General features: G+C 36.5%; 2 protein-coding genes across 2 annotated transcripts; one reads left to right on the top strand and one right to left on the bottom strand.

Moving 5' to 3' along the window:
- Nucleotides 1-103: 103 nt before the first annotated feature.
- LOC147493040 (Transducin/WD40 repeat-like superfamily protein) lies at nucleotides 104-9,063 on the top strand. Its single transcript, XM_086565202.1, has 3 exons — nucleotides 104-792; nucleotides 1,152-1,419; nucleotides 8,732-9,063. The coding sequence occupies exons 1-3, from the start codon at nucleotides 151-153 to the stop codon at nucleotides 8,791-8,793; spliced, it is 972 nt and encodes a 323-aa protein (XP_086421328.1). The 5' UTR covers nucleotides 104-150; the 3' UTR covers nucleotides 8,794-9,063.
- Nucleotides 9,064-10,502: 1,439 nt separating this feature from the next.
- LOC147493041 (uncharacterized) lies at nucleotides 10,503-11,219 on the bottom strand. Its single transcript, XM_086568077.1, has one exon. It carries the CDS (start codon nucleotides 11,158-11,160, stop codon nucleotides 10,657-10,659), a length of 504 nt encoding a protein of 167 aa, XP_086424203.1. The 5' UTR covers nucleotides 11,161-11,219; the 3' UTR covers nucleotides 10,503-10,656.
- Nucleotides 11,220-11,875: the final 656 nt, after the last annotated feature.

Raw genomic sequence — 11,875 nt, forward strand, 5'->3', positions numbered from 1 at the left:
TGGAATATAAAAAGCCAAATCTGAACTGGGCCTAATTAAGCCCAAACAAGTATGGGCCCGGTCCAGCCCTAGTTAAACCTTAAACCCTCTTCTGTTTCCTGCCTTTTCGTATTGATTAGTCCCCCATTTGTTTTTTGGTACGATTGATAGATGATGACTCTGGTGGCAGGATCCTATGAGAAGTTCATATGGGGATTCAAACTGAAAACAGGAGACTCATCAACTCTAAAACCCCTCTTCTCGTATCCATCCCATCTCTCCACCATCAAATGCGTCGCTGTTTCTGGTCCCGTAGCTGTCTCAGGTGGTGCAGACGATGCCATCAAAATCTACGATCTTTCTTCATCCTCCGAAGTTGGATCATTAATGGATCATAAAGGAGCTGTTACTTCCGTCTCTTTCTACAACCCCTCTTCTCTTTCTTTCCCCAGAAACCTCCTTAGTGGTTCAGATGATGGCACTGTGTCCATCTATGATGCCGATCCCTTTCTTCATCTCAAAACGATTAAGGCTCACAAGAAGGGTGTTAATGATCTTAGTATACATGCTTCTGGTACACTGGCTTTAACTGTGGGAAGAGATGCATGTCTGGCTATGTTGAATCTTGTTAGAGGGAGAAGGAGCTTTTTATGTAGGTTGGATGAAGAGGCAACAATAGTAAAATTTGATTTGGAAGGGGAGAGGTTTTTTATGGTGAAGGAGAAGAAGGTATCTGTGCATGAGTCAGAGGATGCTAAGTTGGTTCTTGAGATGGAAAATCAGAAGAGGGTTCTTTGTGTTGCATCGGCCCCGGTAAGGTTTCGTTTCTTCATCAGCCTTTCAAGCTACATGTTTACAGCTAGCTTTCAATGTTTATTTTTCTTCCAACATCAAAATCTTCTTTTCCAGAGTTTTTGTAACTATAAATGTCCAGAAACTGTTGCTGCATTTTAGCGAAAAGATTCTCATGTAGTTTGAAAGTATCACATTTATGGTATAAAAATTTCCCGAGGATAGGTACTAGGATGTCTTAATTTGATGTTCTCTAATGATCTAAACAAACTGAAATGCATAGATGGAAGTCCAGATGGATATGCATATACAGAGCCAAGAGTCCCCTTCTTTTAAATCTTAAATACTGTTTTTGATTGAATCTAGTATACTTCTAACAGAATGGCCTTCTATTTACTGGTGGAGAGGACTGCAATGTTATGGCATGGGACACAACCAGTGGGCAGGCTGCATATTGCTTGGAAGGTGCGCACTCTGCTCGTGTGAAGGGCATCGTGATTCTTGACAGTAGCACAGTAGCATCCGCTTCATCAGATGGGGTCATACGTGTATGGGATGTGCGCATGGCCAAGAAGGAAAAACCAACTCCATTGGCTGAGGCGAGCACAAAATCAAGGCTTACTTGTCTTGCTGGATCTTCTCTCAAATGTGAGTTATTGATTACCCACTTACATTGTTTTATCTTTCACTACTGCAGAAAAGTACATAAATAGCATCCCAAAGATGCTATGAATTTTACTTGATAGCACTTACAAAACACTATCAAACCTTAGTCACAAAAACCATGGTAATGGTATGGAGCTCCCGTTCTCAAACCGCGGTTTGGCGGTTTTAGAGCAAAACCTTGTTGAAACTATGCTCTGAATTTTTCGAAACCGCGCTCTCAATTTTCTAAACCCCGCTCTCAATTTTCAAAGTTGCTCTTGACGATGAGAGATCAGTTTTATAAGTTTTTGATCATTTATTTGGTAAGTTTACAACTGGATTAAAACCCAATCAATCTTCTTAAAGGAACAATAATTATAAATCTGGAGTATTATCAGAGATTCTAAACCCCAAATGAGCAAATTGAAGATCAACAAAATTCCGTATGATTTGGAACCCAATTGAAGAATTGAAGAGATAAAGATTTAATTAGCAAGAGTTTTTTCACGAGTTTCCGTGTTATTTTGAAGGAGAATAATGAACCAAATTGGTTTTTTGTATACATTCAGTTGATAGATTCCGTGGGTCTCTCTCTAAACTAAAATTGCAAAGGTCTGGAGAAGATGACTAAGTCCATTATACTATACTCCCCATCCCAACATATCCTGACATAGAACTAGTTAGTACTTGTACAACTCTTTTTTGTAGTCTGTAGGGCCACTAGTCCTTTATATAGTTATTACTACTTAGGAGTGAAAATGTGGTGGCATACATACACGATTTAGTGGGCGAAGACACTGCATACGGTTTGTTCTTTTGTTCCTTGATCAATTTTTTTTAATCTGTTTTATTCTTTTATTAATTGAAAAATCATTGGTAATTAATATTCATGATTTAGTAACTCATTAATTAATAAATTATACTAGTGTATATAAGCGCTCTATAGGCGTTCTCAAAATGGGAGCGTCTCAACTTAGGCGCTTTCGCGCTCCCGCTTCTGTTCTCACTCTCGCTCCCGCTTGACGTTCTGGTGACCAAGTATCAAACACGATGCTATGCTTTTATTGATAGTGTTATCCAAAACAACGCAATTAATTTGATAGTGTTTTCTAGTAAATGTTATTAATTTAATTGCGTTTTTTGTTAGCACTGTTAACATATCTATAGCGTTTTGTGTTAAATGCTATTAATATGATTGTGTTTTATTTTAGTGCTATTAAAAAATCGATATCGTTTATTATGAAAGTGTTATGCATTTCAATAGCGTTTTTCTTTAGCGCCATCTTTGTTTCAATAGCGTTTTTTTAAAACAAATGTTATACCTCTTTTATGGCGTTTTAGAAACCTATGCACATTTTATTATCAAATTGAAAAACAAAAATGCAACCGGATCCAGATGGGATTCGAACCATCAATCTCTCAATTAGTTGAGTGCTCTTGCCATTTTGAGCTTATGGATCCATTATATCACCTAACTTAAATTGACTCACTACTAGAAGAAAGGCAAGAGTTAGCCTAAGAAATTAATACAGAAAGAAAAGTTATAACCAAGCACATTGGTTCAATGGTATCTCTACATGACTAATGAGCCATAGATATTAATAACAATATTTAACTACTAAAAACAATCATGTTCAAATATACTAACAAGTTGAGGTCAACAAGATATATGAAAAAGGTACCAATTACCCGAGTCCTTGTGGAAACTAAATGTGGTTGAAATTAATAGTAGAGATTTATCCAATGCTTAAATAGGTACTGACCTCTCTTCCATTAACATGAAACCATATGTTTACTCTTGCACGGGGAATTTGGTAATAACTAAGGAGAATAAGACATTGGTCTAAAATAATTAGGCCATGATACCTTTGTACAGAACGTGCAAATAACACATTAACACCTACACAACATGGCATTTGCCAATTTGATGGGGATTAGAGACAGCGGTGCACATGCCCAACCTGCAAGTCAAACCACAACCTAAATCTTCAGTCGATCTAAGGCAGTATCTACTTCAGTTTCAGACCATCATTTGACATAAAATTCAGTACACAAACATACTTTAAAATGTGCCAAGAAACCAGTCTACATAATGAGGTCTGGGGTGGCCTGTTGAGGACCCTGCAGTGGTCTAGGGTGACTAGATGTGGCCTGCAGTGGTCTAGGGTGACTGGATGTGGCCTAAGGTGAGTGAATGTGGCCTGCAGTGGCCAGTTGATCGAGGGACCCTGGAGTGGTCTCTGTTATAGCCTGCATGGTCAAATGGGGCTGGTGGAGGGCTTGGTCTGTAAAAACTTTAATTCCAACCTCACAGAGTTCACAAAGTGATAAGAAGCACCACCATAACTTTATACATCCAAATATCTGTGCTTCAATTAGACCCAAATATCTGTAAAGGATTTGCATATTGGTTAGGGCTCCACTAACTTACATATTTGATTGACTTCTCTATTCTCATTATTTTTTTCCTGTCATCTTTATTTCCAGTAGTTTAAAGAACAACACACTTAGCAAACATGTTTAGAAGCTAGCTAGTTTCGATCGTTTCATAAGATCTTTATTATGGATGTAGACCTGATCATAAGGTACATCCAAGACCATTTCGAATGTCCTCGATAATACAATATCTATAACCCCCTTCCTGTGTTTGCAAAAATATTCTACTCCAGTTTGCAAAAATAATCTACTCCAGCATTCCCACTCAAATCAGCAAGCACGCCCATTCTAAACATATCATCTTATACAAATAATCCAAGAAAGGAAAAAGTAGAAACACTAAATTACTGTCTAATTCACTTTATCATCTTCCAAAATCTATCGTTATCGAGTGAGGGTTGTAAAGGATCATCCTGTAGCACCCAAGTTTTCATTGGCCCTGTACATGAAATTTGGACTGAAGGTAACCCTTAGCAGGAGAGGTATTCCAAGTATTGGCCAAGGTGTTACAGGGTGAAGTCTTCAGTCAAATGGACTGGATGTGGCTTGCAGTGGCCTGTTGAGGGACCCTGGAGTGGTCTGTTTTGGCCTGCATGCAGCTGGTCAGGTGGGGCTGGTGGAGGGCTTGGTGCGTGGCTATGAACTTACAAAACATGGTGCAGGACTTCCTAAACAATGTTTGCTATATGTAATACAATTACTACACATTACACATCATTACATATACTCAAACATCTATAAAACAATATAGACAACAACTTACAATTTTTTCTGCCACCTCCCTCGTATCATCATCATAATATCGACCTACAAAGAAGCGACAAAAACAAAGTTTAAAAATGACATTGGAACTTGCAAGAGAAAAATATACATAAGTGGGAAGCTAAGCAATTGTGTAAGTTAAGAATGAGTACCTTGACCCTTACAGAAGGTTCTTGTCTTTCAGTGGTCCTCGTGGAATCTTACTAATTACCTTGGCATCAAAAGACTACATATTGTTTCTTAACCTCATGCATGGCCTTCTCAGCAAAGGAGTCGAACTGGTCTTCATATTTCTCAGAGTACTGTCACCGTGTGTAGCAAAACGAACACTGCTCATATCAATTAAAACATGTTAGATATACAAGAAGGCAGAAGAAGAGAGGCAGCAAGAGAGAGCGAGTGCAGTTTAAACCTATATAGAACAAGGTCACAAAAACTTTAATTACCTCGGGTTGGTAAGACAAATGGCGCATCCCTACGGATATTGATGAGCAAGATTCACGAGAACTTAATAACGTCATCCAAGATTATACACTTAACAATTAAACAAATGAAACAAAAATGAGATGTGTCTCCAGATAATTCAAATTACAGAACAGTACCAACCAACCACACAATGGTGCAGTGCCAACAAAAACTTAGTAGTAATAGAAAATATTTTCTGAGTTGAGAAGGAATACAAGGAAGCTACCATGATTAGGGACTTCAAGTCAAGTTCGTCAGGTGCCATTACTTTCTCTGCAGCGACAATGGTTTCGCTTAAAAGAAAATTGAGTAGGAGCAATTTCAAAATAGTGCACTAAGTTATCATTATACCTTGCTCATATCCAAAGGGACAAACTCTAAACACAATTATAATTACAAAATCAGGCCACCAATGTAAAACTACCACCAACCCATTGTGTAAGTCTGAAACAGGGGTCGTCTAGGTCCAAAGGTACTTGTATAGCCTGGGCTCATACCCCTAAAACTTGTCTGCAATTCTCCGTTAGTTGCTTTGCACTTACATCTGTTACCCTGTACAAATTCCAAATGATTTATTTTAAGTTAAGAATTTCAAAACATCAAATCAAGTGGGTGAATGTGATAGCAACTTGGAATCATAATGGTTACCCAAACACACAAAAATCACCCAATAGGCTGAAGATTTCTCTTGACAGTGTTCTTCTGTACATGGAGTCTCATTAATAGAATGAAGTTATAAGCAAAACATAAATCTAATAAGTATTTCAAGAGACTTACCCCATTTGGCTTTGAGTAGCCTGCACCAGATGACAATTCCATAACCATGACTCCCATCTACGATGCACCTCCCACCTCAACTTCACGTTCAGGAGAACTTTTACTGTCTGCATAATCTACCATTTTGTTTTATAGAACAACAAAAAATAATATAAAAATGAATGCTTTTGAAAGTTAATTTCTTTCAAAAGAAACTTAAGAAGATACATCCGAAATGAAGTGCTTAAATATTTAGAGCAAGCTACATGTATCCAAGATTGAGGCTCTTTGAAGCTTGAGGCTTTTTATGGGCCATAATTAATCTCTGAATATACAAGCTTTGTATTCTGAAGTTGAGTATGAGATTTAACCCTAGGGCTAGGTAGTGAGTACTTGGAAGAAGTTAATTTCTGTGTATAACTTACATTATAGTGTGACCATGTTTCAGTTGAAAAGGCCCTCGAAATTATAAACTGATAAACTGTTACAAGCCAAGTATGTATACTTATCATGCCAATCTAACATAATCAATGGGAACAACATAACTGAATTGATGTAACCACCTGCCTTCCAATGTGGTAAAAGATCTGTTGAACGAGTCTCAACCTCTTTCAGTGCAGTGACAACAGGACGATACGTATTAAGTGAGCCAAAATTGTAATTGAATAGTGACAAACCTATAACATCTAAAGTTAACTGAGAAAACTTTGCCTCCATATTGACTGGAGCACAACTCACATATTAAGAGTGGCATTCAAGTGGGAGTGCATCCAAACACTAAGTAGTCTAGAAAACATTCTAGAAATATGAAAAATAGCAAGCTATAAAGGTGCAACACATGCATAGATAAAGAATATACTCATGGAAAGTTCACCCCTAGTCAAGAGTTCCTAACGAATTTGGTGATAACTAAGGAGAATAAAACAATGCATCCAATTCAATATGCGCTTGACAATGCAAGGGTCATATTGTCAATTTCCAGAATCCACCCAAAATACTAATGACTGGATGCAACATCCTTGAGGTATATATAACAAAATTGCACCCTAATTAGAACATAATACAAATCCTTTAAGAATCAATAAATGCTATCCCTCATTCCCTCTAAGAAAATAACAAAAAGGGGTTGAAGTTTAAAAAACTTCTGCAAAACCATTCTTGTAAAAAATTGTCACTCTATTTGTATTTGGTCTAGCAGCCAATCACAAATCACCGGCTAAACCGTAACCCCGCATTTCTCTAATATGCCCCAGGAATCTTATTAGGTGTAGGAAGATTGGTTAAGTTAAGTGGAGATGTTGTTGAGGGAGAAACTCCAGAGCATATTATCAACTAACTTTTTATAACCAAAATTAAGAAGAAATATCTAGAGTCAAGCACTACAGTTAGTGTTAACTTACAAGATACAAAATCTAGTAGTCTGAAATCATAAACCATAAATCATCAGTAGTTAGGAGTATCAAAGCATTCAAGAGAACATGTTCGTTATAGCCTATTATATGTCTTTACTAAAATGAAATCTATTATATATACCATTTCAACTTAATAAAAATGTAAATCAAAAACAAATTTCCATAACATATTCTTCAGCCTTTGAAATCATGTTGTGTGACTAAATCCGTTATAAACAGTGTAGAATAAATGAATAAATCATACAATTGGAACACACAACACTTACTTGAGTGTACCTCTCCCTGCTTTGCCTGCAATTTAACACTTTTATTAGTCGAATATTTTCAATTGAAGAACCTTTAAAATATAAAGGAAAGATTTTTTATTTAAGTTTAAACAAAGAAGAAATTGTAAAAAATGAAGACTGGGTTTTTCAAGGAGAAGATCAGTACCGATAAGGTTTCCGATTTTGATGGGGGTGGTGATGGTGGTGGCGGTTTTGATTAGAGAGAAAATTAGACGGGAGCTATTTTGCTTCTTTTGGAAGGAGATGGGGAAAAAAAAAAAAAAAAAAAAATGCGGGCTGAAATTTTGGAATTTCATTTGAAGCGGGGGCTATACATTTGGGGTAAAGTCCAATAACTGACTTGCCAACAATAGCACTTCTCCACAAATGCAATCAATTTTATTGTGCTATTCGTCCAAATGCTATCCTTAGTTTTCCATTGAAGCACTAAACCGAGCCACGCTATCCCAAAAAGATTAATAGCGTTTTTTTAATAAAAGCTATCTATTGAATAAATGCTATCTATTTACAGTTTTCTAGTAGTGTTTGTCCTTGATCGTCTAGCACTGTCGTCATTTGTTATTGAATGTCATAGTAAAATATCTGGTGTGAAGTTGTCTTTGTTCAGTGTCCTAAATATAGAGGTCTACATATCTTCTTCTTTTTCATTTGAGTGTGTTTATTGGAAAAGGCTTAAGATGGATGGTATTGTACTTCAAAAAATGTTACTTAGACCCTTGAAATCTAATTATCAGGAAAAGAAAATTTTCAACAACCAATTACACACCATGAACTTTATTTGTCCCATTAGGGTCTGTTTGGAAGCTTTCGTTTGGAATTGGATTTGAAAATATAATGTCAAGACTTACAATTTCAAGTAGTTAAAATTCCTAAATATATGGAAATCTCACGTTTCTGCCCCTATAGAAACTTACAATTCTTTGATTTTGGGAATTTGAGGTTTCCATTCCAGTGCAGAAAAGGTTGCCGAACAAGGTGACTCTTAATTTTCGCAAATATATTATGAATTCCACCCTAAAATCCTGGTTGCCAAACACACCCTCAGTGAATAGCTTTTATTATTTACTTGAGAATTTTAATATTATCCCTTTGAGAATATGTTTGTTTTTCTACATTACAACTAATGGAGATCAATTGTGCACATTAATGATTTCCTCTTTAATTAATTTTCTGCAATTGTGATCGTTTTCGTCTCAGCTATTAAAAGACCACAGATTGGAAACTCTGAACCGAAGAAAGAGCAGGATCAGGAAGACTAGTTGGACGTGTCAATTGATTGGATATAAGGGATCAACACAATATCAACCTATCATTTCAGATGAACATGTTTGGAGATTGAGAACATTTTTGTACTTCTCATGTATGCTAGAGGAACTTATTTTTATGAATAGACATGATTATACTTGAAGTTTAGGTCTCAGTGAATTTATAAGCTCACTTTTGACACGTCTGTTTTTAGACAGATTTGATTTCCTCACCACATGTATGAGTATAATTTGCTTATGAAAAGAGAATCTTCCCTTGAGTTATTCCCTGTCTAGTAGCTATGTCCTGAACTATAAGCATAGATATCATATCAGTCACTAACGCAAATGAATGTAAGAAGGGAAGATTCTTCTTGGTGTCATCACTAAAATCCAACACTCTACAAGTGGTTGTGTTCGGATTAAGTTTTTCATTGATCTTCCTAGCTCCATGGCTTGTATGGTTGTGGGACTGAAGTAGGAACTTAATGCATAGCTCAACTCCTAAATGTGCTTCGTGGTTTGGTTTTGCCTGGGTTCAGTCTGAGGCGTAGCGGATGTAGCAATGGTACCCACATTGTAGAAAACATACTGTAGAAAATCGCATATTGACAGCAAAGTTTAACTGGTGATTAAGTACAGATCACTCAATAAGGATTGCTGTTTTATTCTTCTCTGTTTCCAAGTTCCTATAGGCTTCTCTCTTTACTACATAACACACAATAAAAAACACCCATCAAGTACGCTAGCCTTGTGGGTGCAGGTATAGACAGGATCATCGTCCAACCAACCGAAAGTTAATTAACGGCACGATTGGGTACATTTGGCTGTGGAGCAATTTCAATAAATAAATTTTGTTTATCTCGTTGCCAAGAGCATTATCCTGGCATTTCAAGAGTTAGTTGCTACATGTCACAGGGTTTTAGATTTTAGATTTTCAGTGTTCCAGCACCAATAATAATTCAGTAGTTGTTGACATGGGCCAAAATATCGCCGATATATCCGATATCTCGCCGATATATCTCGATAAATTGGTACACCAATATCGATATTTCCGACATATATCCACTGAATATTGAATCCCTTTTTTTCCGAGATATATCGGAATTTCCGATATGAAAGTTTATATCGCCGATATAATCGATATTTCTGAGATAATCGATATATATCAGTTGACTTTTTGACTAATTGTTAATAACTTAATATTGAAATTTCCAAAATTTCTGAAATATCCGAGATATATCGGCGAGATATCCAAAATATATCGGTGAGATAGCCGATATTTTAGAAACTTTAGACTGGTCACCAAAAAAACCGAGATATCCGATATATCTCGGTTTTTAGGTATACCGATATATTAACCGATATCGAAATTTTGGGCCTTGGTTGTTGTTGCACTGCCGAACTTGGAAGTGAGTGCCTACTAGGAGGACTTCAAAAGGCACTGAACGTTGAATTTTTCTTAGTTAAAATTTGAATATGTTTCTAATGGCATTGCGATATATCATATCAACATGGTTTTAGCCAGAATCTTGTGATATATCATATTTTCATTAAGATTTTTTTAGTTAGTATATTGGGAAATTATTATGCATATTTGTTAGTTTGTTTTTCATTAAGATGTTTTTTAGTTAGTATATTGGGAAATTATTATGTATGAGAATAAAGATGTTGGAGGCAACCAAACGACAATTCTTCTTAGATCAGTTCAAAATCACTAAGGCTGAAACAATAAAACGTTTTGATGCTCATAGGTATCAAACATATAGAATCCAAACTTAATTAAGACTATATATTACCAGCAATAATCATGATCAGAGTAGTCATCAATTGATTCAAATTTCAACATTGCTTTTACTAACCAAAATCCTATATAACTTAAGCAGACAAACTAAGATAGATAGCAGTAGCAACACCAAGTGCATAAACACCCATAACAGACCCAACAACTTCTTTCCCAGACTTGGTCAAAATTCCAATTCCAGCAATTCCAACAATTCCAAACGGAACTCGCTCAACAACAGCTTTACCGGCATTATAAACAATCACATCCTTAAACACCTCCACAGCAAACTCCTTAAATATCGTCTGATTTAATGTTTCGATATTTTGATCAGGGGAATTTTTTGTGATGGTTGATAAAGCAGTGTCGACTTGGTTTTGATTAGGTGGAGATGGAACCCATTTTTTTATGAGAGGATGTGTGCTGGAGAGTGATTGGTGGAGGAGTGTTGAGGCATGGAGGAGTTGGTATGGGCGAATGCCTGGAAAAGCGTGTTGGGTTAAATTAAGGCAATTTTTGTAGACGGAATTGCAGGTGGTTGTGAATTGAGGAGAGTCTTGGAGTGATTTTGAGACTCTCTTTGATGCTGAGACTCCCATTCGACTCGCCTTGATTCACTTCAAGTGTTCAGCTTCAGTATGTGGAAATGAGAATGCCCAAGTGTTCATTTACTTTGTAATCTGAAAAAGGCCTATATTGAGGCCCATGAGGTTTGAATTAAATGTATTGCCCAAAACCCAACATGCAGTTTGTGCGCAGTGCTAACAATTACTGCATCCACAAAGTATTGCAAAATATCGCACCATCTGTCTGTTGAATACTTGAATTATGAGGAATCGGCGTTATAATGCTGCGGGTTGAACTGTTATTCAACCTGGATACAACTGTTATTCAGCAATACTTTTAATTTATAGATTCATAGCAAATTCTGTCGGCGTTCTCATATCGTCCCAATTTTATTTATTTTTTGCTATTTTTGTGCTTAAGAATACAAATGGTTGAGTGTGAATGTTTTGGGCTTTACTTAAGTTGGGCCGGAGACCTTTTATAAGTTGAACTCTTCAATTCCTGGAACAAAGGCTCCTAACAGGAAGTCCACTGTCTTCAATATGAACTAGGGGGTAATCAAAGACCATTAATACTGAGTAGTTGAGAATGCTCCCAGGCACCCACGTCAGCCCTCTTTTTTTCTCTGAGACTGACACATCAGATTTTTCATAAAAAAAGAAATTTTACGCTTTTTTTTGCCGATTTCAATTGTTCGTAACCCAAAATAGATAAAAACCTCTCTCCACGCTCTTTTTTTCAATTCTA

The sequence above is a fragment of the Coptis chinensis genome, chromosome 6 (genome assembly GCF_015680905.1).
Source record: "Coptis chinensis isolate HL-2020 chromosome 6, ASM1568090v1, whole genome shotgun sequence".
Classification (NCBI taxonomy): Eukaryota; Viridiplantae; Streptophyta; class Magnoliopsida; order Ranunculales; family Ranunculaceae; genus Coptis; species Coptis chinensis.